Source organism: Cuculus canorus, chromosome 5, assembly GCF_017976375.1.
Source record: "Cuculus canorus isolate bCucCan1 chromosome 5, bCucCan1.pri, whole genome shotgun sequence".
NCBI classification, from domain to species: Eukaryota; Metazoa; Chordata; class Aves; order Cuculiformes; family Cuculidae; genus Cuculus; species Cuculus canorus.
The window spans coordinates 48,759,167-48,786,988 of NC_071405.1; the positions used below are offsets into that span (position 1 = coordinate 48,759,167).

Here is a 27,822-nt window from a genome sequence, read left to right on the forward strand (position 1 = left end):
AATTGAAACTACAGTAAAAAATTATGTTTTCATGTACTAGGTAAATCTGAATGTTTACCTTGGAAAAGAATAACTGCACCTATCTGATCAATAGAGACATGAATGCCACCAAAGTGTTTTTTTCAAGGAAAATATTTCCATAAAAGTTTTAAATCAATGGACATCTATTTATAGTGATATTAGTGCTGTACTTAGTACAATAAGCTAGACTTTACAAACCAGATGGAAAGTAGATATAGTATCATATGAAGTGGGAGCGAGCTCAGAAGTGGCTCAGTGGAGTGGCAGCTCATAAATATAAATGTTAGCAACAAAGTCCAACTTCTTTAACTACAGTTTCCACACTACCTTAAATTAGTGTTTGTTAATTGTATGTGTTTCAATGAAATAACGTGCTTTAAAAAGATGTATTAACAAGTTTAAATATGATTATGTTATTAAATACCTCCTTCATTAGAAAGTGAGTTCTGTAAGCCATAGCATAAGCCCAATATGGAAACCAGAATTGATATATTAGTAATATGCTTCATTCTTTATTTATTAATGAACAGTTTTAGAGGTGAACTGTATATTCACCAGAAAAAAATACAAATGCAATTCACCTCTATAACTTTTTTTGAAAATGGTTTGTTCTTTTGTCACACAAATTTTGTGTTATTTTTGCTCTCTAGAAATTAATGACAAAGTTGCTAAAAGGGTCAAACATGCTACCAGTTTGATTTATGTCCGAAAAAAGTTTACCATGATTTTTATATGTCACATTAAAATAAGGCAGATATGGAAGATGGTTTAAAAATTCTCAATAGTGACAATTCAGGTATAAATTATTATAAGAGCAAACAATTATCATGGAATTTGGTATGAGTTTCTTCTGTAGGACACTATAAATATAAGACAAAGTCCTGCAGTTAAATCCTGAATGTAGTATAAGATTAGGCAAGGCAGATACTGCAAGATTTGGAATGGAGTATTTTTGTGGCTGTAATCTTAAAATCAGTGAGGTATCTATATTAGAGGTTTGAATTCTAGTACTTGTTTCTAGTACAGTTTTCTAGATTTCTGTTCTACTTAGTGCTGGTACTTTTGCCACAGTTTTCATTGTTAATGTATTTCAAATAGGAAGACCCAATTGCTTGGTGTCTGGTCTCTAAAAATCCATCCTGTCAGGATGAGAATTGAATTAATATAGCTGTAGTTAACTTTTAAGTTTTCCCTTTCCCCTTTTCTCCCTGGTTAATTTGTGAGAGGGAAAAATAGGACTCAGATTAGTGTAATTTTGAAACTCACGTCAAATCCTGTATTTCTGTAAGACAAATTCAGGGGGTAGTAATGACGTGCTGCTACTGGTACGCATTTTTAACCTAAAATATACCATTAATTAAAATTATTTCACTAAAATAAAATCCATGTAATTCGCCTCAATATTTATTAAAGGTTGCAAATCATTGTTTGAGTTAGTTACTAACTCCTAGTTTTAATGGTCATTATACTTAACGGTATAGAATGCTATTTAAACAATCAGGTCTCATGCTTTTATGATCTAAAGCAACCACTCAAGTGGTCTTCACCACTGTTCTGTTATAATGCAACAAATCTGCATTTTGTGCCATAGGGATCTCGTATTCCACTCTGTGCACAAGGGCATCTAATGGGAGCTGAAAAGAAAGTAGTCAAAATACAAGGATATCTGGATTTAAGTGAGTTAACACCAAACTTATTTGTAAATTGCTGAACTAAACATGTAAAATTTCAATTAATATAAAATCATAGGTGATAAAATGTGAAATTATATGGACTGTCTGATCTGCATAAATCCAGCCAAAAGCTTGTGACTAATAATATTATAGCAGTGACTGGTTGTACTGCAGTCTGACTCCGTATTTAAATGGAGTTTGGAGTAGAGATGTGGATGAATCGAAGGGACAGGTTAAGCTCCGTAGCCAGGAGACGGGTCGGCGTGCCCTCAGAGTTGCTCGATTCTGGGACGGGGACCATTACAGGTCTATTGATACCTGGCTGCATTTTCTCAGCCCTCCAGAAATGTTGGGTCAAGCTTGTTTTTGTAAAAATGATTTGGCTACATTCTCTTGCAGTCGGTTTTAATCAGGTTGTATTATCAGAGTATTTCTGTATATGGTTTTCTATATTTATGAGTTGGATTTCATGATTATTCTATCTGCTTGCTTAAATGGAACTGAAGCTTTAGGAATACAGAGTTATTTTTTTTTTTTCTCCAAGAAAAAAATATTTCTATGTAGAACAAACTCCATATAAAATAGGTGATATGTCACCTAGCTGCTGATGCATTTATTCCTTACCCATATGAGATGAAAGTAACATGAAGCTAAAAGGTATTAATGGCTGCCTTAAACTAACAACTGGTAAAAAGCTTGTGGTTGCTAATAGATTCACTTGCCATCTGTGGGGGCTCCACATGTGCCTCATTTTCAAAATTTTATTAAAATTAAGAATTTTTCTTTATATGAGGGTCATTCTCTGGAATTTAAGAGTTCACTAGTTACACACAGACATGCAACCATAGTGCTGTAAGGGTTGTATTCTTCAACTGTATGGTATACAAGTGATACAGAAGCTCTGAAGTTTCAAAGAAGAAAAAAATCTTAGGTAGGTTGTGTCAATTAAGAATGTTCTCCCTATGTTTAGTTTATTTGAGAAGAGTGACAGTGAAGTTTGAATTAATCTGCTTGAATCTCCTGTTTTGTTTGACTTCATACTCTGGCAGGTAGCTGAGCCCCTTTGTAGAACACAGTAAGACCAGCTTCAAAACCATTATTACGGAAGATACAAAACCTGAGCAGAAATACCTTACCATAACCTACATGAAGTGGCCACTTTGTACTGCTTTGATCAGGAATAAGCACTTGGGCCCACAACCCCTGTGTGCAGATGTGTCTTTAATTAATTGACAATGTGTGGATAAATATCAGGCCCAAAATTTCTTCTTTTGTGCCCTTGCCTTGTCTGATTCCTGATTATGTTAACTGTATTTGGGCAGCTGGAGAAGACTAAGTTGCTATTAGCCATGACTGGAAGTCCTACAGTATTTAGACAAATAATGTAAACCTTTTTTATGAAGTATTCGACCTTTAATGTTGAGGGGCTGCAAAGTCATATAGGACAGTAAGAAACATCCATGGGAAAGACTGACAGGGCCTTATTATTTATAAAAAAATCTGCAGGATCATTAGTGTAATTTTTATAAAGCACTTCAATTTTTTTGTGTGTGTATGAGAAAAGATGAAAGTCACACCCAGAATATTTCTGAAACCAGAACACTGCACTTTCTTTTAACGTAAGTCTATTGTATTTTGTTTTATTCAATTTAATTTGTTATGTCATGCTCGGCACTGCACTACAAGTGTTTGGTGCTAACAAGTGCGCTTTGCTATTTGGGAATGGCTAGACTTGGGTGTCCAGGAAAGAGGTGGCTGTACTGTACGCACAAGTTTAGTTGAACACAGCATGGTTTACAAACCATGAAAATGCATTCTTGAGGACTAGATGTAGTATGTTTTTGGATGGTCCTCCTGAGGATAAAATGGATGTTCTGATTATCCTCTGTTAGTAGATGCTTTCTGACTGTCGTTATGATACAAAGCAAAAATTTCTAGTGAACCGGTTTTGAGCAGAGATTGTCATCTATTATGCTAGCTTGTTAAAAGAGCATGAGAAATAAGGGGTATTTTATCTTTTGTAAGCAATTTAATTTATTATGGTGATTTGAATGTATCCCACTTGCCGAGGTGCTCTGGAATGTCAGATAAAATGTAGAAATAAGTAAAATATATTATTGTCAGATTTGCTGTAGGAGAAATAGCATACCATCTTCCCCAAGGTACAGCTGGGGAAGGACCTTGGGAGCGGGCAAAACTGGTCTAAGCACAGGAAAAGAGAAGGGCTGTTTGGCAGTAAGTTGTTTTCATAGCTGAAGCCCTTGAAAAAGGCAGAGGGAAATAGAGCAAGCTCATCAGCTGTCTCCTTACAAGAAAAAATAAATGACAGGTACCAAGGTCATGATACATTATGAGACAGTCAGGGTCCACAGGATTTTTAGACATGGCTGAGCCCTTCTTCCAGCTGGAGTGTAGTTCTTTCCATTTTCCACTAACTCATTCAGAAGGATGAATGCTTTTGGACTATGAGGATCATGCCCTGCTTTTTAATTGTAGAAGGGTACTGAATATATGGCAAAAAGGTAGTCACTAAATGAAGCCCTGTTTATTGATCAAGTCTGGTAATCTTCTATGAGTTAGCTCATCACTAGGAAAAGTTTTGTATTTCTTTTTTTTTTTAATGTCATAGAGATCGAGTGTTTGGTACCTGTGGTGTTGTTCCTTTTCCCATTAGCAGGCAGTATAGGTACTTCATTTTTTGTGATCTACTCTATGCAATGTCATTATGTCTATTAGTGTACTATGTATCAAACTTCACGAATCTGTGACCTCCTTTTGATTCTATCCCTCTTACTGTCTTCATTTCTTCCCTTTCTTGATAATAGAGACTAAAGCTCTGTAATTGCTGCCTGAAAACTCACTCAGTTTTCCGGGGAGACTGGACTTGCTGCCAGAAAGCCAAGGTAGTTAGCAGCCTAGTGGCTACCCTACATACCTGCAGGAACTTCTCAGTCCCCTGCAATCAGAAACTGAGCTACTGCTGACAAACTGTTTGTTCTAAGACCGCGCATATTGTTGTGTTCTTTTGCAATCCATAGTTTGAGAAACACTTCTTCAGCAGAGGTGACGTTCCCATCTAGCAATGAATTCCCTAGCAGTCCCTAGCAGCACAGTTTTAGAAAGGGACAAAACTAGGTTTGTTAAACCTAAAGGCAGTGAAGGTCTGTTGATAGTGGTAGATTGTATAATTCCATGACAGTGCAAAGTCCATATGATCATCTGAATTACAGCCATCTTTCTCTAATGTTCTTCTTCAAACAAAATTATTCTTGGCAAGAGATTTGGGATGATAGAAAGAGGTTTTGATGTTGTGTGTTTGCTTTGAATTTAAGGAAAAAAATGATTTTTTTTCTCTATGTTGTTTGTATACTGGTTTAGATCTCTTGATCAGCTGGTCTTTAGTTAGATGCTGCTAAAGACTGTACTGGAAATCTGTGGGGTTGCATTACATTGGTTGTTTAAAATAGGGCCAGATTACATTTATAATACCCGTGTTGCAATGTTTACTGTAGCTCTGTCTATCCCCTTGTGCAAACAGTAAGATGTTGTTGGCTCACCGACACAAGTAGGGGTCCTCAATGCAATCGGGATGCTCTCCACAGATCCACAGCCCCAGCAGCTAGCCTGGCTATTGCTGTGTTCCTCTTAGTCTCTGCTGCATGAATACCTCATTGAGTCAGGATCAGGGTAGTCCTTAAGAGATCAGGAAAAAGTAGAGACAGCTGAAGTCTGATGTATTTGAGACTGAACTACAGTGAAAAAGAAGTGAAAAGTTGGTGATCCTAGGCTATGCTCTTTACACCTGTCATAGACACTCTTTGACCTGTTCACATCTCTGGTACTCAATTTAACCTGTCATGACAGTTACTCTCTGGTACAATTATTATTAATAATGAGACTTTTACATAGCACCAGGGGTTATGCCTGATACCTTCCAAAACAGATACATTAATGAGTATTTGTTAATAGTTGCTCTGCACCTTGTTTCCAAGTGGGAAAAGGACAGAGGAGCAGGCTGTCCCATGATAACTTCTTGTACTGCAACAGGATCGGTCAGGAGAGGACTGTGGACCATTAGGAACCCCAAGAACAGACTGCAGAGTCATCCCAGACTGCTGGTGTGGCTAGGCAAGGCAGGTCATGAGGAGTTCCCTTCTTTGTATCTCAGGAATTAGTATAGCATATATATATATAAAGTACCTTTGAAAGAACACCAACCCTCTTTCCATTGTCTTTCTTGTGTAACTGTCTTGTGCCTCTCTGCCACACTAATATTTTGAAGGGTTCATTGATAATACTTCCTATGAGGCCTTAATATCGGAAGACAAGAGATAAATAGCAGTCATGCAGCTAAAATTATCTGGTTAGTTTAAGTAACACAAAAATGTATAGTAAATGTTTATTTAAAAGCCAGGTAAAATACAGGGCAGAATGTTCCAGAAAGAAATAATTTCTACAAGTGCAGCAAGAACAGCATTTAAGAGCAAGGCTAAGTTATGAAACATGTCCTTTAAAGGAACCATTTTGGAGCAGGCCATTATATTTCCCTGTAATTATTTCTCTCATTGGTAATGATCTACCAATATTAATTGATGGATTTCGTGAGTGTCCACTTAAGTTGTGCTTCATCATACTTTAAAGAAGTTCATACAATTCAGAGTTTTTGCCTTAAAAGCTAACACAGTGAAAGCTAGTGGTAGTGAAGTGTCTCTCCCAGGTCACTTCTATTACTGGGGTAGATTCAGCTGTTGGTGAAAGCCTGATGCAAAGTCTGTGGGATAGCTAACTCCTACCAAAACACTGTATCAGCAGCTCCGTTGTACATTACGAAATTAGGGACAAACAAGTCTCAGACACTGCAATTAAGAAAGAGTGAATTTTGGCACATAGGATGAATGTGGCTACCCTGGGACAAAGAGGTAGCATGTTGTGAGTCTGTGAAAGTCAGTGTTGTGGTCATGCTTTCCTATAAAAAGAGTTTTCTGTGACCCCAGTGGTTGTAGTGGCCTGTCTTGTATGGCACTGAAGGGCTTTAAAGGTGCAGCTGACCTAGGTGAGTGAAGAACCCCACTGAACACAGGGAGTATGTGTTTGTATGCTTGAAATTAAGTGTATGTGCATGTCTCATGTTGAATTGTCCTTGAAAACACAAAAGATGTCTTCTGGGAAAAGAGAGGAGGGGGGAGGAAGAGAAGGAAGGTGGAGAGAAATCCTTTGAGAGTGCAGTTACTTCTCTTCTGTGTAGTGGCATCCAGGAAAAGAGGATATAGGAACATGTGCTACAAAGTACTGTGAAAGCTGGTCATGTCTAGATGCATGATGTGATAATGTAAGTTAAGTACCACAGTCTAATCAGATAGAAAAGTGTGTGCCTCTGAAGCAGTCGGGTACATGATCACAGTGCTGTTCCCCATTTTTTATTCACGTTTCATATGGTGAAATAAAACAGTAGGGTAAATAAAACTGAGGTGTAGGTATTGTCGCAGGAGTTGTGTACGTAACCTTTTAAGGTTTAACTTCTGGCATGTGAACAGGACAACAGTTTCTGGAAGCAGGTAGTGACAGTTTCTGTGTATGCTTGTGAGACACCGTTTCTAGAAAGGAAGTTGAAAAAGTGAATGTAGTGCAGCTGCTATAAACTCTTTAAGTCTTTCCATTGAGTCTCAATGTCTTAGAAATCCTTATTGTCCACAAAGACATTAACTGCAGCGCTTTGGTAGCTAGAGGAAGATTTCATTATATGTATATGCACCTGCCTACACATATGTGTGAGTTCACAGCTGCGTCTTGGAGTCTGCACCATAGAGAGGGGAAAGTAATATGGAAGGGAAGATAAAGGTTTTGAAAATATAGACGGAAGCCGAGGTGTTTTTTTTTTTTGCTGTTGATAGTTCTAGTTACTGAAAGCATTGTGGTTTATCCTGAAAAAAAATGAGGGTTACACAAGTATATGCTTTGGAAACTTTGATTAAATGAGGTCCTCGTGCAAGACAGTAATGGTTCTACATTGGTTGGATTGTTTCATATAGCTTGCGCTAGAAATATTTTTTTGCAGTTGGTAGCAGGGAGATGCAGTGTTTCCCTCCCCATGTATACCAAAGTGGACAGATGCCTTCTAATTTCCTACGGCCTATGTTAAGAAGGGTGTTTATCAGTGGTTTAAAAGTATGCAGAAAAGTAAATGCAGGGGCTATTTTTTCCCCTTGAGTCTGCATAGGAAAATAATTGAAGGCAAACATTGTATGTTATAAGGAATATATTGGTCTACATATGGCATTCCTTTGTTGCAGATTACAAACCCAGAGGCCTGATCCTGCTGTCAGTAAAGTTAATGGCCCATTCCTATTGATTTCAGGGTAAGAAAGAGCAGACCACAACCTAGCCCGAGAAAGGTGAAAGCTGCTTCTTTAGAAGGAAGCTGCCCATTACATTTAGGCCCCCCAATTTTTTTTTTATTAGTGCCCTGGGGAAGAGGTGGACATGAATTGTTCATATTTTAAGTGTAATGAGGATTGTTTAAAAATGTAGATGTCTCTTTTAACATTGCTGAACTGAAAATGTAAGAGATTCTGCCAGTGCATGAAAGCGAAACTGGCTGAGAACAAAAGTGAAACCAACAGGCAACTTTCACTCCCCATTCTGAGTGAAATGCAGAAAAGTAAATCCTGTCAAACAGGTGATGCTCAGCAGTAAATTTGAATTTTAAAATTTTCTTTGCTTTTATTAGTGTAGAAAAGTGTTGCTAGTGAGCTAGATAAAGATATCGCTTAGTATATATGTTTTCTCTTGATGGTATCTCTTTAAAAAGTCAGAAGCAGTTAAAAATGTCTCTTTTCTTTCTTTATGATATTAAGGGGTATCTCTATATGTTACCCCCTTTCCCTTTTTCATTCTGTGCATCACAGGCTTGCAAGTCATTTATACTTAGTATGCTGACAGGAGCATGTACCAGAGCAGGACAGGTCTCACTTTGTCTGCAAAAGTATGGGTGACTGTAACCAGCAAGTCCTGAGAGAAGGAAAAAAAGTATGTTTAAAAATATGTGAAAATGATGGTAGAATGTGTTTAATTTGTAAAACACTAAAAAGAAGAGAGACAGTGTAACAAATGGGAGAGAGAGACAGTTATTCCTGCCGGGTCTAATAGGATCAGCAGGAGACAAAGGTACAGAAAAGTTGGCAAAGACCAAACAAAGCAACAGCAGAAGGTAAAAAACAACAAAAAAAAAAGCATAGGATGCCATTGAGAAAAAGAGAAAATGAAGGAAAGAACTGTTTTATGTAACTTAACATTGTGCAAAATGCTTGCTTCGTTCACAGTTGTCAGTGTCTAGGAAATTGGGTGGAAAAATACAGGTGCGGCAACAGTTTGCTAGCATCTAGGCATTATGAGGAGGGTAAAATATGTGGAAGGGGAAGGGTAAAACATGGAAGAAAAAATTTCGACAAAGGCAGATCCTTTTTTTTGAGGGGAGTGGGGAAAAAAAGGTAGTTTAGTCATAAAACTACACCCTACAGTGCTGAGACTTTCTGACCATGACTTACATTGATAATGCTTATTAAATGACAAACTGAAACACGGGGGTTTTTTTTAAATTAAGTAAACTCTGAATTTGTGCTCATTATCTTAATTTTTTCTGCTCTTGCACTTGTTTGAAAAAGTGTAGAGGTTGAAAAAGGGCATAAAAACGATATATAGACAGTGATTTTAGCTGGTATTTTCCTCGCAGATAAAGAGGGGAAGTAGAATTCTCAAAGCTACAGGCCTGTGTAAATTCTGCACTGTCACAAATAAGTACATAATAACACAAATCACAGAAAAATGCGTAAAGTAAACACCGGATTTATCTGACAAAGTATTCAGCTTTTAAAACAGGGGAGAGAAAAGTTGCTGTGGGAAGGAATATCTCAGGACTCTGTCCCTTATGTAAATGGCTTTGAAAAAAAAAAAATTTCAGTAAATGTAAAATAAATTATTTTTTTCTTTTTTAATATAAGATCATACCATTTACAGATTAAATGTTGCTAAAGAGGTGGAGCATGCAGCAGTATACAGGCCTCCAAGAAGTGAAAAGCAGGTCTGGAGAATCTGGTACTTTGATTGTCCATGTATGGAGGTGGATTTTGACATGTATGTATAGCTGGCTTACAAAAACCAGTTTTGAGGCCTCTAATTAGGATGTAATAGGAGTTTTAAAACGCTTTTCAGACAAAGAGATACAAAGCCTTGTGAGGGATGGATAATTTAACTGCTCAGAAATGGGTCTAAACATATAATAATTTAAATCTATTCTCTCTTATGTTATAGGGTGCACGGCACAGTCCCTGCTCTGGACAGAAGGATGGCCGTCCAAGGGAAGCGAGCATCACTTCTCAGGTAAGGTGCTGTTACTGATGGCTTTTGACATAGAGAGAAAATAACTTCTCGTTTTGGATTAAATAATACCTGACCTTTTGGCCTTTTCAGTTTTGGAGTTTATTGACATTTCAGACAAAGACAAATATTTTTGTTTTATTTTGAGAGAGGTGAGGAGGCAAAGTGTTGTGAGGGAGGGCAGTTAATGCTAAGTCCTTCTGAAGTACAGTTGGTTGCAGGAGAACAGCAGTGCTGACAGTGGTATACTGGATGTTCCCATTTAAAGATGTAAATGATAGGATGTTATAAAAAGATAGATGTATTTGTGAGCTGTGATGTGTGTTTCAGTTCACCTCGTATTCGAACGGCAAATAGATTGGAAGTGGATGCTATAATCGATGGCTGGTCAAAGACAGGGCTAAAAAAATAGTTCTTTCTAATTGTATGTGGCTTTATTGCATTGACAAATATATTTGAAGTGGTAGCAATTAAAAATAGTCTGTTTTGATTAAGTTGAAGGAATGATACTTGTTTTTAAAGCAGGCTGGTTAATTAAGCAAGAGTCAGTAAATGGCATGAAGGTATAGATAGGATGCTTTTTGAGAAAATGCAGTTCTTTGTGGTCAAATTAGTCAGAAAGTAAAATTTCCTGCTCAGGAAAGAGGCTATATTTCTGAGATATTGTGTACTTTGTGTAAGCTTATTATACACCAATGGAGAGAGGAGCTGTGTTAAAGTATTGGACTTGCTGTTGTATGACAGTACTTCACTTGTTCTTTCTGTTTTGAATTGTTGATTCAAATTTGATAATTTAGGCAAGAGACAAATGTAAATTCCATTCACCAAATGGGATGTTTGTAGCATTTAAGAAAGAGAGAAATTAAAAATGGTTAGAAGTCTCTAAAATCTATAATGTTGTTCTGTAGCTTTTTAAAAGTAAAAATGCAAATAATAATAATTTCACTGGCAAAATAATATACAATATATTATAACAATATAAACTGCTGTTAGAAGAGCTTTGAAATAAGCATTATGTGAAGATAGCTAGCTAGGATTTTGCAGTATTTTTCTTCCTCTAATCTCCCTCCTTTTTGTCAAGGAAAACTAAAAGATTTTTTTCAAATACAAAAGGAATAAACAAATAAAATTGGAATGGAACATTATGCTTGATATTTGGTGAAATTTGTTTTCTTTTAAATAGTTTTGTTTTTAAATGTAAGTGCTGTGAAATAGTTCAGATCTCAAAGTTTGTGGGGAGAAAATGTTTTAGCATCTTTGTTCATACCTGAGGAATTAATTTTAGAAGTCCATTTTCCCTGTTTGCAAAATAAATTTTTATTAGATCTGTGTATTTGGTTCAAGACTTTAAATTGCTTAATTAGGTTATACTGAAATTCTAAGTGATTTAAAAGAAGGATTATGGTAATATGACAAAACATAACACTATTTTCTTTGAAATCCTTAAATAAAGCCCTTTTAACATGTCAATGTAAAAAACCTATAAATTTAGGGTGTTAAAATTGTGCAAAATATAAAAAGGCCGAGTTGATAATGGAATGTATAATCTTGTACCAGTGAGCAGGGATTTTGTAGGTACGTCTGGAACATGGGAGGAGGTAATTTACACCTTCAGTTTGGTTTTGAGCATTTCTCTTGTGGTATTGTTCTTTTTAAGACTTTATTATATATATGTAAAATACTTCTAAAATGTTTGTGGTTGATTTGTAAAGAGAAAATTTAGAGAAAGAACTTACAGTGTAGGTGCGCTAAGCTAGATAGTAATTGATTGTGTTTTCCCAGGAAATTCTGAAAAATATTCCACAGTAAAAATTGCCACAGTAAGGAATAAATTCTGAATAATTGTATTTGTGCCATTTGGAATAGCGTGGCTGTGCATTGTCTTTAAAAACCTCCTGTAAGTGTCTGAAAAACAGTACAACATAAAAAGGCTTTCCAATTGTGTTTTCTCTAGATAAAGCTGTTGGCTTGCAGGCTGATTTAAGGGACAAGGTATTAAAAAATAAACTTAAAAAACCCCCAGCTATATATGTGCTTTTCTCGTCGATAAGTTTGTTCTTTTTTAAAAAAGGGAAATGTATATGTATTTCTTTCCTCTGTGTTGTTTATGGTCTGAAATAAATAATAAATCTGTAGTGATTTATATTCTAAAAAGAGATATTTGTATGAAAAATTCGGCAGCAGGTTTGCTTTACATAGTGTTTTTGTTTTGGAGAAATAGCAGAATGTTTCTGGATATTTGCATTTGTTTCAGAGGTTGGAGCATAAGCCAGGTTTCTGTGTAGTCTGTCAGGCAGTTACACGTCTGAGCATGTTACAGTTTGTGGCATTACAAATAGAGCCATTCGACTCGTATTTGCTGCACAGGGCTTTCATTAAAAATATTGCCAATAAACCAGCAGTGTTGGGGTGAGCCCCGGGGGCTACACTGAGCTGCCGAGGGGGTACGCTGAGACCCAGTGGGTTTTGCTCTGAGATGCTGCTTCTGCATGAGCCTGTGCTGCTTGCCCCGTCCCTCTCGATTACTTTAGGGATGGATTCTGAGTCGCAGAGGTGTTTTTTAGGTTGCAGCAGGTTTGCTGTGTGCTTATCACCTGCTGCGCAGTGCGGGGCAGGAGCTGAGACAGAGGCGCTGAGCACCTGTAGGAAGAAGCATGGGGAGGAGGACAGGACACGAGTGGGATGAGTTTTCCCCTCCACTGTCACTCGGGATAACCCAGCATTCCCTGGTAACTTTGTCCCAAAGTTTTCTGAAGGTTCTCAGGCTGCTTTGGAGTTGATTGACTTGCTGCAATTTCACTTTTGAAACAAAAACAATGATAATATTAGTAATACACACACACAAACGCACTCACACGCACACTCCCCCCAAGCAGTTGGAAGAAGTTATTTCTCGTGCTTTCTATGAGCTGGCATCACCACGGTGACAAACAGCAGCGCTCGGGATCACGGACACGGGTCAGAGATGCTCTTTGGGCCGGGCCGGGGCACTGGCTGTTGGGGGGGGGAGTGGCGCACAGAGGGTTAACGCGCCGTGGGGCACGCTGGGAGTTGTAGGCGGTGCGGCGCGGGGCACGCCGGGAGCTGTAGGCGGCGCCAGCAACCACGCCGGGCCTCCCCGAGCGGCCTGAGGCGGGGTTCGACCCTTCTTCCTACGGGGATCCCGGGGCGGAGACTGAGGCGAAAGTTTGGGCCGGTGCCTGCCGCCCCGCGCCTCGGGGCCGTGCGATTCGGACAGCCCCGAGGCGCGGGGCGACGGGAACAGGCCTACCGGGGCCTTCTCGTGGGAAGAGGACATCGTCCACCTTTCCTTTTGGGGCTTTTTTTGATGTGAAAGGGGAGGAATTGAGATGCACGAAGGTGCTGAAGGGATGGAGGGACAGGCTGTGGAGGTGAACAGGTAGTCTGCCTGATAGGAAGGTACTTTGTGCCCTCCCGGCTTCGTTCTCAGAGGGAAAATATTGTTAATTTAAAAATATTGTTAATTTAATTGATGCTAAAAGCGTGCCCAGAGTGCAAAACCAGCTTGTTGTTAAACGTGCTGATGTTTTAACATGCCTCCAGGCAATTAACAAATTCCTTTACTTCATGTGGGAAAGGAATGGCAAGTAGTAGTATGTGAAATAAATCATAGAATCGTAGAATCATAGGCTCATGGAGTTACAGAATCATAGAATAGTTTGAGTTGGACGGGTCCTTAAAGGTCACCCAGTTTTAACTCCCCTGCAATGGGCAGGGACACCTCCCACCAGATCAGGCTGCCCAAGGCCCCATCCAACCTGGCCTTGAACGCCTCCACAGATGGGGCATCCACAGCTTCCCTAGGCAACCTGTGCCCGTGCCTTACCACCTTATTCTTCCTTATAGCTCGTCACCATCCTCACTGTAAAGAAATTCTTCCTTATGTCTAGTCTAAATCAGTCTGAAGTGAGTTTTGTACATTTTGTTTGGTTTCTTTTCTGACTTCATTACTTTTTGAAGGCAAATCTTGAATGGTAGTGGTACCAAGCATCAGCAGCTGAACTCAGGTCTGAGTGTGCTTAACTTCTCATGGAAATGGAAGGATTTTTGTTGAGTAATATCTTCTTCTTGGTAGTAGTGATCCTCTTGAAATGTAAAAGAAAGCATTATTTGTTAACTGATAAATCAAGATGTGCAATAACACTATTGAGATCAAACAGAAAGGGGTAGTATGCCATAATAGATTTGATTTCTATTGCACATGTTGCAGTTTCTGAGAGGAGAGGTGTATGAGGAGCATCACAAACATTTTTGTATTTATGTCAGAAGGCACATTGGATCTTGCCAGTGATCATCACCTGAAATACAGTCTTTAAAGTACACACAGATGGGTGTAATTCTTGGAAGAGAGATAGCAAAGGAATGTTTTTTTGCTTTGTTTTGTTTTGTTTCAGGAAGATATTCTTCTAGTGCAGGAAAAAAGTTTTGCTTATAAAAGAAATTGTTGGGTAGAGACAAGAAAGGGATAAGTGTCAAAATGCCTACTGTATAACCCTTGGTGGTTTGGACTTGCAGGGTTAAGCTGTTGAAGATGAGTTGAGATACAGAATCAGCAAGTCCGGACAAAATAAAATATAAAAATTCAAGACAAGGAAAATGTGAATAATGTGCTGTAATGTGTTTCAAACTTATTAGCATGTGGCCTACTCTATTCCCATCTGAAAAGGACCATTGCTTTTCCATTTCTTCAACAAGGACTTAATTTTACTGTATTCTGTTTTCTTATTTCGGTGGCAATGGAAGTGAATTACCACAATTAATACAAATACCCCCTTCCTGAAAATATACAATCTAACTTCAAATGCAGTGGAAGCTACATCTAAAGAGGAATAAATAGTTGAGGGTACCCAATGGAGAGGTAGTATTTGTGATACGTATGATCTAATCTGATATCCATAGTACAGTCATCTGTAGAATGGTTTTTGAAGAACAAAATAAAACATGGAGAAAAAAGAAAGGTGTGATGAAGTGCAGCATGGTTTTAGCAAAATCATACTGTGCCAGACTAACTTGTTACCTTATTCTAGGACTTCCTACATGGAGGAAATACAGTAGATTTAATGCGTTTCATTGTCAGGAATGTATTTGATATTGTACCACGTGAGGAAATTATGTAAAACGTAATTAATCCAGATTTTCTCCATTGTAAGATGGCTTGGGAATGAACTGACAGATGACAGGTGAAAAGAGAGTGTGCTGATGGAAAGGAGGCTGTGAACTGGATTTTTCAACAACTTTTGGGAATACTTCAATTTTTTCCATAGTGACACTAGTGGAAAAGTAGAATTGCAATGATAAAATCTTGCAACACAAAACTGGTGGACTGTATCAGTAGAGGAGAATTGGAATATCCATATACCAAAAAGATGAATCAAAACTGAGATTAATAGGATTAGATGAGATTTGGTGATGCAAATAGAGGCTAATCACAGTTTGTCCTAGAAGAGCTCATCTCTTCACTGGTGAATTGATAGCCAATGTAGTTGTCAGCAGCAGAATGATGGCATACTGCTAAGTAATGTGGCTGAGAAAATTAAAAAGATGGTATCCTAGAATGTATTAGGGGAGGTATTTTCCGTATTTATAGAAAATATTAATGTCAAAGTATATGACATTAGTGAGACTTTATCTGGAGCCCAAAACATTCAGATAAATAGATTCAGACAGGTAGGTGGAACAGATGCAGAAAAGGACCACATGGATATTAAGAGGAATAGAGAGACTTTATGAAAAGATACAAAAGTAACGATTACACACTTTTTAGGCAGGGAAGGAAATAATTCTGTGAGCTCAAGATTAGAGTAAACAAGGAAAACAAATGCATATAAAGGGGGTAGTGAGCACAGTTTGTTGAGAACCATGGGAAGAGTTCTAACTGTTAGACCACTGATGTTCTGGAGTCGTTTCAGATGAGAAAGATGTTTACATTTATTTTAAAATGAAGTTTGATACATTCAGAAAAAAACATCAATGTTTGGTTCTGAGTAGTAGTGGGGAATTTGACTTGGGAATCCTGGATATCCCGTCCGTTACATCTGCATTCTTGTGTATTGGTAACACGGATTCTGAGATGGATATGTACATTTACAGTGGGTCCATTCTGAAAGTGCTGCTGGCTTTTGTCATCTTAATTTCCCTTTCCATTAGTAAAGTTCTTTTGTTTGGGCCCCTTTCTAGAAGCAGAGTAGTTTGGTCATATTCGCTATCAACTGCTTTGTCACTTGCACAGTCTGAATTGTGCTGGCGGAAGAGAAGCAATATTCTTTACCTCACTAGCTTTAACCTTGGGAGTACACAAACTGTATGCTTTGGATACCATGATTGAAAGTGTATTCACAAAGCACTGCCTGACTTCTTGTCCCTGAATAAACTATTTGTAGAAATCTTCATGGAACAATTTTTAGGAAAGTATTGAAATAAAAAAGTTAGTCATCTAGGGCAAGAGATTATTGCATTCTGAAATGTATGTATAATCAGCTCCCTTGGGATGTTACCTGAGACCTGTATCATTTTTTTTACCTTTTAGACTGTATAGTTTTTACATACAGCACTTGATGCAGCCCTGAAAAATTAACAGAAGAAGCTTAAAATTAAAGAACATTGCTTTTCTATGAGGCTGCCATACTCCAGGCAGACATTTGAGGTTTTTACTTGGCATTTTTGCTATTTAGGAAATCTCTGCAAAGCAGGGAGTTAAGTAATCATTGCTCAGCAATCCATTTTAATTTCATTTTTCAATCTGCAACTGTTGCAGGTTATTCAAAGAGAAAGAATTTGTTTTGAGGAGGTAACTTCCTATTCAGTGGTCAACAGAAAGTTAAGTGATGGAATCAATCTAATCATCAGTGTATACGTTAAATGCTACTGGTGGCACTTTCACTAGTTGCTGAAGCAGAGGAGTAAATGGGTTATAAGGATTAAACTTCCATCATCCTCCTAGATGTGAACAAGTCATGTGAAATGGAAGGCTCATTTGGTAGGAAGACTTGGAAGACAAAAGACTTGGAAGACAAAAAAAAGAAATATATATTATCTCCAAATGGTTTCTAGCACATTTTTTCTATAATAGTGGGATGTGAGCTACAGACAGAATCTCAAAGCTTATGGGACAGAAATGTAACCGTAAAGTGATTCTGTGAGTATGGAATGAAACACGCTTAGTCTTTATTTAACCTGGATTCCTGAAAAATGTTTTTCTCTTCCATCATAAGCCTGATTCTTCAAAGAAAATAATTCCTATTCATAGCAGATGCTTTATCTTATTCTTTATTTGACCTTTTTGAATTGGAAAGAAGTCCTGGACTTTCCCACTGGAATGGCGGGAAGACAGTGTTAGGACTACAGCAAAGGAAAATTTTCTGACCTGACCATGTCATCCTACAAGGCTTTCCACCGCAAAAAAGAGACACATCAACTAGTGTCACCATTTTTTTGTTTTCTTATGCCATATTATGCCTCTTGAAATACTGCTGATTCAGGGAGCCAATTTATGGAAGTGAGAAGCGTTCAGGTTGATAATTACATTTTCATGAATTACTAACAAGAGCAAACCAGCTAATATTTTAATAATAACATAAACAAGGTGTTAGTGCTGTTATTAAGGTGGACAAATTGATTCTTTTGCTGGTTTTATATAAACGAGTCTAGGAGTTTATATAATGTGTATTTCTATATACTCATGTGCATATGTATATATAAACACATACACCTTTGCTGCACATGCTGGCCGATGAGCATATGAAAGTACTGGGAACTTATACACTGAACAAAGTCAAAGTATGCCAAAGCTTGGTTTGGTGGCAGTAGTCTGGAAAAGGGATTGTTCACTGCACCCTGCAGCAACATTTCTGCGTTGTTTTTTTCTAAAGTGGTGGTGGTGTTTGGTTGGGTTTAATTATTATTATTAGGAATGCTTTGAAGATAGCTCACTGCTGCTTTAAATCTTCCAATTTTCATTGATGAGGGATAGTGAATTACACCCCTGAACAGATGGCCTTCTGGATGGAGACATAATTATGGTGTCTTTGGCCTTATATAATTTACTTCCTCTTATTCCCAGAAAACAAAACAATAAATGAACAACCAAACAGTCAAAGGAGAGGAAACCATAAACTCCTCAATAAGTTCCTCCCATAGTAAAAAAAAAACAAAAAAAACACCTTGTGCAAATCCTGCGATGGAAGGAAATGCCATCTCTTGTTTTCTGCATTGTCTTCATATACAGAAACTTCTCTCAAAATTTAATCAAAGCAGAATAACTAAGAAGTAAGTAGGATAAAACTATTGTTTGTACTTGTTTCAGAGTGGTGATTCTCATTTCTGTCTCAAGTGTTTCTGTGGAAGGAGAGTCCAAATGATTGCTTCTGTTCTTATTGCAGTATTCAGGTAGATGACAACTTGGTTTAAATTATGAGGATAAAATGAGTTTTGCTCTCCCACTATCAAGCGCAAAGAAACACCTAGTTAGAGAAGCCAGACCTCACCTCTTTGAGTAAAGCAATGTTTTGCTACCAGAAATTCTCCCAACATAATATCAACCTTTAATGCCTCTACCATCCAGAAAATCAAGTTTCCCTCTTGGCATCTAAAGATAAAGCTTAGGCTGTCCAAATCACCTGATGAGGTATCATCTAACTGTGAGAAGTTCTCAGTTCCTGCCCCTAAATTTCTCTGCCTGCCAAGGTCCTAGTGACCTCTGTGCTGGTGAGCAGTGTCTTTTCACTGGGCTGTACGAGTGTGGCACTCCCCCACCAGTGCTAGCGGGGGTCTTTCCTGCCAGGTCTCCCAAAGCAGATCTGCTGTGACTGGGCTGCACAGAGACACACTGTGCATCGGTGGTCTGGTGGTTGAAATGTGTGAGACATCGAAACCTGGAGTTCAAATCCCATGCCTGCCTCGGCAGATACATCTCGTAAGAGCTCATGCTTCATTCCACTCAGGACCACTGAGGTAGTTAGAGAAGACAGGTATGGAATAAGTGTGCATGTTGGAAGAACTGCTACTGTTTGCGCAGGAGAGAGTGCAGTGCCATATTGCTAAAGCTGATGGTTAGGACAACCATTTGCGATGATGGGTACTTGGGATCCAAGTCCTTGTTGTAGTGGGGTGCAATATGCAATTCTGGGAATGACTGAATCTTCCAAGGTGTTTTTAAAATGCCAGCTTTAATAGTTAAAACTTTAATGGTAGAACTCTTTAGGAAGTGTGGAAGCCAGGCATTTTAGAGAATGAGAATTTGAAGGAAAAAAAAAAAGAAACAGAAGCATAATTAGGTGCTAAAGATAGGAAACTGAGATTTTTTTACTCTCAACTTCTGTCCCTAGGTATGGATAGGTAAGGTCCTAGTTGAACTCTCTACCCTCAGATTTCCTCATATGCAAACTAGGCATGATATATCATAATAAATGGGCATTCTTCAAAGCATAATTCATGTTCACGAAATACCAGGAGTGGTCAAGACAAAGTCTTATAGAAGTACCAGGTTATGGCAGGGGCACTAGAAGTGACAAGTCGATCTTTAAGGAGACACTCGAAGAAGACAGATTTTTTTTAAAAAGGATATGGTGGCAGATCTAGTCCACTGTGATATGGAAGAGGTAAAGTAGTTATCTGGAAGAGAGGAAATGTTGCACGATTCCTGTCCCATGGATATGAACCAGCTTGGGCTAGGTGGACTGTCTCAGGAATGCATTGGAAGAGGATGGAGAGACGGTTATAGACACAGTCTCACATTCAATGTATTCTACAAAAAGCATGCAGTTGAAGGGGGTTGAGTGTATGTGGTGCAGTGCAGTGGATGAACAGTAGGTTATAGATGAGACTACAGAGGCTTATTCTCAAGTGTGGCCCATCATCTGCGTCTGAAAAGTAAACGCATTATGCAGGATGGCACTCAGTGTTGGCAGTGGCGTGAGGGACACGCATTCCTGAACTTTGTTCATTTTATGTGGACAAGTATCTGTATAGCTTATCTACGGTTATGAAACTAGGTAGCAGGGACATCAAGGATTAAACAATGAGAACACAGTATTGAACACAAGCTCAAAATCAATACATTTCAGTGGGCTGTAGGATTGAAGAAGGTCAATCTTCTGTTGCTATAGCCCATATTATGTCTCTCCCCTAAACACATGCTGCACTTGGATTAGAAATATTTTTTAAGAAGTACTTGATTTCCTGCATTGCTGTTAATTAAAAAGACTTTTTATACATGTCCTACTCAAGTCTTTCCTTGGTTTGTAAGATGAGAGGATCTGGAGCTCCCCATTGTAGTAATTTCTGATAATTCTAGTGGAGAATGGCAACAAAAGAGGAATTTTGAGATTTTAAAAGACAACACCTGTTATTCCACAGGAGATAAAAGTGAAAAATGCCTTTATAAAGTACTAGAAGTTTGTAGTGCCATTTGCATTGTTTGCTATTCTTCTTGAGGGGGGTTGAATGGAACTTCTCATAAAGAGCAGTGTGCATCTGCACAGCATGTTGATTTACAGCCTGTAGGCTCACGAGTTAATATGCCAACTACTGTCTTGCTTTAAGTTCTGTTTAGATTCCATTGCTACATTTGCCTTGTTGTTGAGAAATTTGGGACTTTAATCCCTGAAGCAGAAAGACAGATTGCTGACACCCAAGGTTTATTTGAGAAAAAAGGAGTTACAGAGTGTGGTAACCTATAATGCCTGGATGACACAGTTTGAAAGCTGAGACTTTTTTTTCAAAGCTGGCTTTTGTTTGCAGGTTCCTGTCCTGCAAATGTAGTTGTAGTTCTACATCCATAGAAACTATAGTCACAAGTGTGCAATTGCAGGACGAGAGACACAGAAATAAAAATTTGTGCTTTGCTTGCTTATTTATTATGGCACTTAATGGTATCAGCTCCATCCCTTTCTCTCGGCCTGCTGCTGTCTGGCTCACTTGCACCTGTGAGCTTTGCAGAGCAGGGATGATTTGCTCTCCTGTGGTTGTTCAGTACCTGGGTGAGTTGGGTACCCCTTCTTCATGGGTAGCGAGGTGCTTTGTGTCAGGCCCACAGAAGCACTAGAAGGGCTTACAGCCAGGTAGCTGCTGTTGTCAAGGCCCAAGCCTAAAACATAGATCCCCAAGTTCCTGCTTACTGGGGCACATGCCAGGACCAAGGAGGGTTACATAAATGCCTGCTTCCAGAGTTGTCCAAATACACTGCTTTAACATATGCTTAAGATTTATGCACAGGATGGGGCTGAGAATGCCTGCCACAGTGCCGCACCCCATCCAATTCAGCCAGCTTTTCCTCCCATCACTGGGAGAAAACCCAGTTATTCTGTGAGCTGTGCAATAGCTCCAAACAAGAACACCTCACCCAGCACGTCTGTGCCGTGCTGTTAAGACACTTTGCTGGTACAAGCCCTTTCAGGCAGAAGAGGGAAAGCTATTTTCCTGAGTTCCTGAGTGGGTGCCAGATAGTGTGTGAACTTGGAGAGGTACCATAACCCCTTCCAGAGGATGGAATAAGTGCCTAAGAAAATGCTTAGGATTGGGAATTTCACACAAGGTATCTTGCTTCATCCCAGTGTTAAGATCCAGTGCTGTTTGAGATGTCTTGAGAGATTTATTGGCACATCCATCTGGTTTCTGAAGAGTTCTTCACAGGACGGACAGGGTACTCTTAGGTACTCTGCTTTTTGCCTTCTCTGTGCGCCGAGGCAGGGTGTCTTAATTTGGGGCCATGCATTTAGGCAAAGACACACTGCAGTGCTCAGCACCGCAATAGCCAGGCCCTTTATTGAATCTGGCCTCACTGCAATAAATGTGAGTAATGCTAAGAGAGGCATGAGAGCAGAATGACTGTACAGGAGAGAGAGCTGCACTTGACTTGCTAGAATGAAAAACATATTTGTAAAGGGATAAAATTAGTGCTGGGTACAAGAATGCCATTTAATGAAACAAATGACTACACCTCTTCTCAGTGGCAGGAAAAGTGTGACACATCACAGATAACCAGCAGTCTCCCATCCTACTCAGGGCTGCTACAGAGTAAATGGTGCTGCTGGCTGAGCTAACCAGGCTGGAGGGAGGAGTTGATCCCATTGCTGAGGCGTCCTGAGTGCTGAGACCCCATGCCACACGCCTCACTGTTGGTGCAGTGAGTGACTGGCTTTGGTTCTGATCTGCGAGCTTTAAGGGGTGCTGGCAGAGCAGGGCAGCAGGGAGGATATATGCGTGACAGATGGGAATGTGGTCACGCTGAGATGTGTGATTGCTTGTGAGGTGCTTATGGCGGCAGAGTCACACAAAAACTTAGTAATAAAAATTGAATGTCTCTTATTGGATTCTCTTTTATCCCCTATTAGTTGAATTTTATTTCTCCTCTCTGCTGTATTTTTCATTTCTTTATGTTGCCTCTTCATGTCTTCACTGTAGTTCTATATTCTTATTTTTTTGTTCTTTTTTTCCCATGTTTACTGTTGCTTTTTCACTCCTGCATGTCTTTACTTCTTTAGCTTTCCTAAATACTTTCTCTTTTGTTTCTCTTGTGATCTGCCATACAGTTTGGCCACCTTCCACCTGATGGAGCAATGTAGCAGAGTGGTGTGTTGACTTAGCCTTGTGTCACCACCCTGCCTGAACCAGATTGCATCTGCAGTCTTCTGGAACTGACTACATGCCTAAACTCATAAAAGATGCTGTGGAAACGTGGATCTCTGGGGCCTTGGCAAGGTATCCTCATATACATGTGTGTGCATGTTAATGTGTGAGTACATTCCAAGTGCCTGTCTCTTCCATCAGCTCAACTGGGCTTTGCGGCAGCTAATGGGAAATAGAAACAGACCTGAAAAATCCATGGGAAGACTGGGATTAACCCTGAAAAGGGGGCTATGCCTGTTGCCTGGGAATGTGTGATGACCGTAAGTGAGAGATCCAAAACCCCTCACTTGACCTTTGTATAATTCTTTCTGTTCCAGTGAGAGTCCCTTTCCCTGCCTGTGACTCATCTTATTCTAAATGTAGACTATAAGCCTCTCAGAGGACTGCCTTTCTCTCTGAACAGAGTAGCATAAAGGATAGCAATGCTGTTGAATAACTAGTATTATTTTTTAACACAAAAAACTTGAGGACTGCCTTGCTGTATCTGTGCTTCTCTGTCAAGGGATTTATCAGTTCCCCAGGAGAACAATGGAGCAGATTCTGTCCTGACCTGCAACAAGAATGTTGTTCAGACAAGAGGTCTCAGGAGCAGCACAACTGCAGTACAGTGGGCAGTAGACATTATAAGAAAAGATAGGTAGGCTCTGACAAAGGCCCATGGATCTTCTATAGCACCCACATACTTCCCTCCCTATTTCTGATCCATTTGCAATTGGCAGCATCCTGTTCTAACTGCAGTGTGACTTATATGGACATCAAGTAGGATGCTGCCTGTTCCCTACAGCAGGTTACTCAACACCCTTCTTTACTCCAGCCTCTACATATTCTGTCCAGCAGCCCAGTCCACTTTTGTTCTTGACATTTAGTGATGCTGGTGATCATACCGTTGCCTTCCATCCCTCACTTCAGCTCTTGTTTTGTCTTTGACTTGCAGCAGATCTTACTAGAGCCAAATTGAATCATTTTCTCTTTTCAGATGCTTTTGCCATAGCCTGTCTCTATTGCCTGGTCCTCAGGAAGAAAAAGAAGTGAAAATCAGCCATGTGTCATTATCCTGCAAACAGTTTGAAAACCGCTTTGACAGCCAATAGAAGAAAATAGCGTAATGTAGCCACAGCAAACATGTCGTCTTTCTAACAGTTTGCAATCGCAGTATGATCCCAGTGAGGAGTGGTGCTCGAAGCTCCCTCTGATTACCTGTGTTCTTTTCTCTTACTGTAACAACATTGGTTTTTTCCAACACACAAGTGTTCATGCAAAAATGCCAAGATTCTCCATGAAGATTAATCAAGCAGGTTTACAAATTACAGAAAGACTGATATGGAACAAAAAGAAAAATTAAATATTGCAGGAATATTGCACTCCCTTGTAATCAAAGTCATGTCTTTGGCTGGTGTTATGTAGGATACACAAGCCTTGGTGAGGCTTACGAGTACTTTTCTAGTGCAAAGTTAGCCCTAGCAAATCACCCTATTCTAAAAATGGTGGCCAGTAAGCAATAGGCGAGCATGCTCTTGGGGGAGAAAACAGGAAGAAAACTTGGTGAAAGCTTGGTCTTCTACGGTCCTGCTTTTCACAATTGAGTGATTGATAAACAAAAGGGAAAAAAAAAAAAAGTTGAGCTAAATCACCACAAGGATGGATGCGTCCTGTTGTGAAACCAGTGACCTGCTCCTTCTCATTACATCTGATACAACTGCTCTATGACAAAGATTAATTTCTAAAAATGAACTATAAATCTATAGGCCAGCAGTGAGACAGTGACTTGAGAAATTTTTCGTTGTAAAGAGCCTGGTAGTTTGATGCCTTTAATCTGCATCACTGCAGACAGTGTATTGTTGAATCCAATGAGGTTTGAATCCCATGATGAATTTAATTGTTTTCCACAAGTAGGTTATGAACAGAAACCTTTGATTTCTATTAATGATGTATCTTCAAGTGAAAAGCTATTTTGTTTCTATATATGTATTTAATAAAAGGAAATGTATCAAACATTTATTTTTATTAAACTAATAAGACAGATAAAGCTGTCAAAGCATATTTTCATTTAATTTCTTTGGTCTTATTTCCCTTAGTATACATGAAAGATCATTAAGTGCAGTCTCATGTATCTCAGGACGCACAGTTCATTGCATCAGGTAGTTGATCTTATTCCTAAATAAGAGCTTTGAGGCTGCAATAGTCTTTGTAACTGCATCCACATGGCATCATAACTGGATTAAGACTTCAAGGTGCCACATTCGGAGCATGGCTTACCTGTTGCATTTAGGGTAGCACCTAATACAAGATCTTTCCAAGCTCCGAAAAATATAGTCCCGGTGTTGAGGAGCTCATGCCTAATGAAAGACAAGCAGGAAAAGGTTAGGGATCATGGAACAGGACAAGAAGAGAGAAATGAAATGGAGCTTATTTAGTAGTCTGCAGAAGTGGGATCTGTAGAAGGAAGCTGGATCTGAAGTGTGATAGGGTTTGGCAGGTGACTTCCTGGAGTCTGCATCCTGCATAAACATGGCACGTGGGAAATAGGCTAAAGGAGTGGGATGAGGGTAACTGGCCAATGACTGCAGCCTGTGGGCAGTGCTTTAGCAAAGGCAAAGAGAGCATGGAAATCTGGAGGGTCCTGAAAGCTGCCTTGTGGCAAAACTACATGTAGAGACTTGAACATGAGTGCCACCAGCTAGAATAGCTGTGGCTGCAGCTGGAGGGGCAGTGAGGGAAAGAGCAACGTAACAAACTTGGTGGACAAGGAAGATGAACTCTGTGACTGCTTAGGTTTTAGCTGGAATTGTTGGTGGATATCTGGGAAGGCTGAAGTAGGCTGTCCTAGGTGTCAGGGCATCATGGAGGGAGCATGAAGTCTGAAGCAGAGTGGAGCTTTGATGGAGATTGTAGCAGTAGTGTCTGGATTTGGGTAGAGTTTTGGGTATGACCTGGCTTCCAAGACAGGGGAGAAAGGAAAGCCAGAATATAAAACTACACTCTATGCTAGCCATCATTAAGGACTCAGATGTGGACCTCTGGAAATATTGATGTAGAGAAGGTTTCTTACTGCTCGTGAAGAGGTTATTGTCAAATAAATAGTGTAAAAGGCTTGCTTTCTAGAAAAAGATTTGGACTTTGAGAGTTGCAAAAGTCCGTCTTTAAGAACAAACTGTTTCGTCTTCCATGGCTGGTGGACTTTCCTGGTGTGCTGGTTGACCCACACACCGCACAAAGTCACTATTGATTTTCCGACTTCCTCAGCCACTCTGGGCCTTTCAGCTGCTTCAGGGAGTATTCACCTCTCTCAGGGCTTCAGCCTCCCACAGGCTCCAGGCTGGCATCCATGGAGAGGTGGAGGGAACCGTGGGGTGTTCAGTGGGGTGCAGCTGTCACAGCCCTTGCTGGTAGCTGGACGCAGCAGAGCTCTGTGCTCTTCTCTGGCACTGCAGGGGGATGTCTCCTACTCCCCGCAGGCCGAGGTATTTCTGCCTCATCAGGGGTGGGGCTGTGGAGTGGTGTCCAGCGGAGTGGCCACAGGCAGCGGGGCAGAGGATCCCTGGCGGGACAGCAGGTGGGCAGCTGAAGTGACAGGGCCTGATGGACAGGACTGAAATGATATGGGTGACCCATGGATGATTTGTTTTCCATTGCTGTGTGCATTGCTTGGTCTGTAACTTTCCACGTAGCTGTCATTAATAAAGCTGTGCTGTACTATTGCTAATACATAGATGCATGAGTGTTTCATTATAAGTAGAATTGCGCTGTGTGAAAGAGAGAGGAGCTGGACAGGAATGTTGAGTTTCTACCGCCCCTGAGCTTAAAGATAAGAAATATCTGGCTGCTTCCTCCTCTCCTCTCCTGGCACCTTGGCCATGTTCAGGGGAGTGTGTGGGGGGAGTAAACAGCTGGGGCCAGCCTCCACTTTTTGGGGCAATGTAATTTGTTTGTTCAATGGTATAAAGGCTAAGCCCCTCACAGAGAGGGTTTGGAGAACTCAGTCGGAGGTGGACACACTAAGTGGGTTTCCCAATTGCCTTTTTCTGAATCCTCACTGCAAAAAAGAAAGGGGTCCCCCGCAACTGCAGATCTGGATGATGTTAAAGCAGTTGGTGATGTATTTCTCTTAATCACTGCACTTATTCTCTTATGGTAATGATTGGACATGTTGCCTTTACAAGCTGTTACTGTCAATTCATGATCCATCACTAGTAATTGTTTATCTTCTTTCTTGCTGTAATAACTTGAGTAAAACTTGATTTCACAGAGTTTGGGCCTTTATGATGTTTTTTTGCTAAAGGCTCCTGAGTATTTGAGAGTTTGGGGCTCTCAGAACAGTTTATTTTTCTAAGAGCTCCTTGATTTCACAGAGTATTTGAGAGTTTGGGGGCTTTTATGTACTCTGATGTCATGGGATGTGTCCCTACCCATCACAGGAGGGTTGGAACTATATGATCATAGAATAGTTTGGTTTGGAAGGGACCTGAAAGATCATCCAGTTCCAACACCCTGTCATGGCCAGGGACACCTCCCACTAGATCAGGCTGCCCAAGGCACCATCTGGCCTGGCCTTGAACCCTTCAGGGATGGGGCATCTATAGCTTCCCTGGGCAACCTGTTCCAGTGCCTCACCACCCTCATCGTGAAGGAATTCTTCCTTATGCCTAGTATAAACCTGCCCCTCTCCAGTTTATACCCATTGCCCCTAGTGCTATCACTACATGCCTTTGTAAAAAGTCCCTCCCCAGCTTTCCTGTAGCCTCTTCAGGTACTGGAAGGTCGCTATAAGGTCTCGGAGCCTTCTCTTCTCCAGGCTGAACTACCCCAACTCTTTCAGCCTGTCAAATCAGCCTGATCTTTTAAGGTCCCTTCCAACCCAAACCATTCTACGAATCTGATTCCTGCTGAAAGCCCCCCTTGCGGTACAAAAACGGCTGGGACGGCCGGTGACCGCGGGGGGAGCCGAGGGACGCGCTCTCGGGCGGGAGGTGGAGCCCGAGCATTTTATGAATGGGCTCATATGACGTCAGCAGGGGGCGGGACGAGAGGCGCCTTGTCAGCGCGGCCAATCAGCGCGCAGGGGCCGCGCTCCGGCCAATTGGAGCGAGGCGGCGGAGCCCGGCCACGTGGG

General features: G+C 40.1%; 1 protein-coding gene and 1 long non-coding RNA gene across 2 annotated transcripts in view; both read left to right on the forward strand.

Moving 5' to 3' along the window:
- The first annotated feature begins 8,320 nt into the window (after positions 1-8,320).
- Positions 8,321-27,822, forward strand: part of HSD17B12 (hydroxysteroid 17-beta dehydrogenase 12) — a 103,736-nt gene continuing 84,234 nt past the window's right edge. The window contains exons 1-2 of the mRNA XM_054066730.1: positions 8,321-8,370; positions 10,002-10,070. Of these exons, the coding sequence (XP_053922705.1) occupies positions 8,343-8,370; positions 10,002-10,070 (97 nt within the window). The 5' untranslated portion in view covers positions 8,321-8,342. The remainder of the gene's footprint in view (positions 8,371-10,001; positions 10,071-27,822) is intronic.
- LOC128852218 (uncharacterized) lies at positions 12,993-26,865 on the forward strand. The gene is made up of 3 exons (XR_008449932.1): positions 12,993-13,025; positions 22,616-22,784; positions 23,689-26,865. It is a non-coding gene; the product is annotated as an uncharacterized LOC128852218 (long non-coding RNA).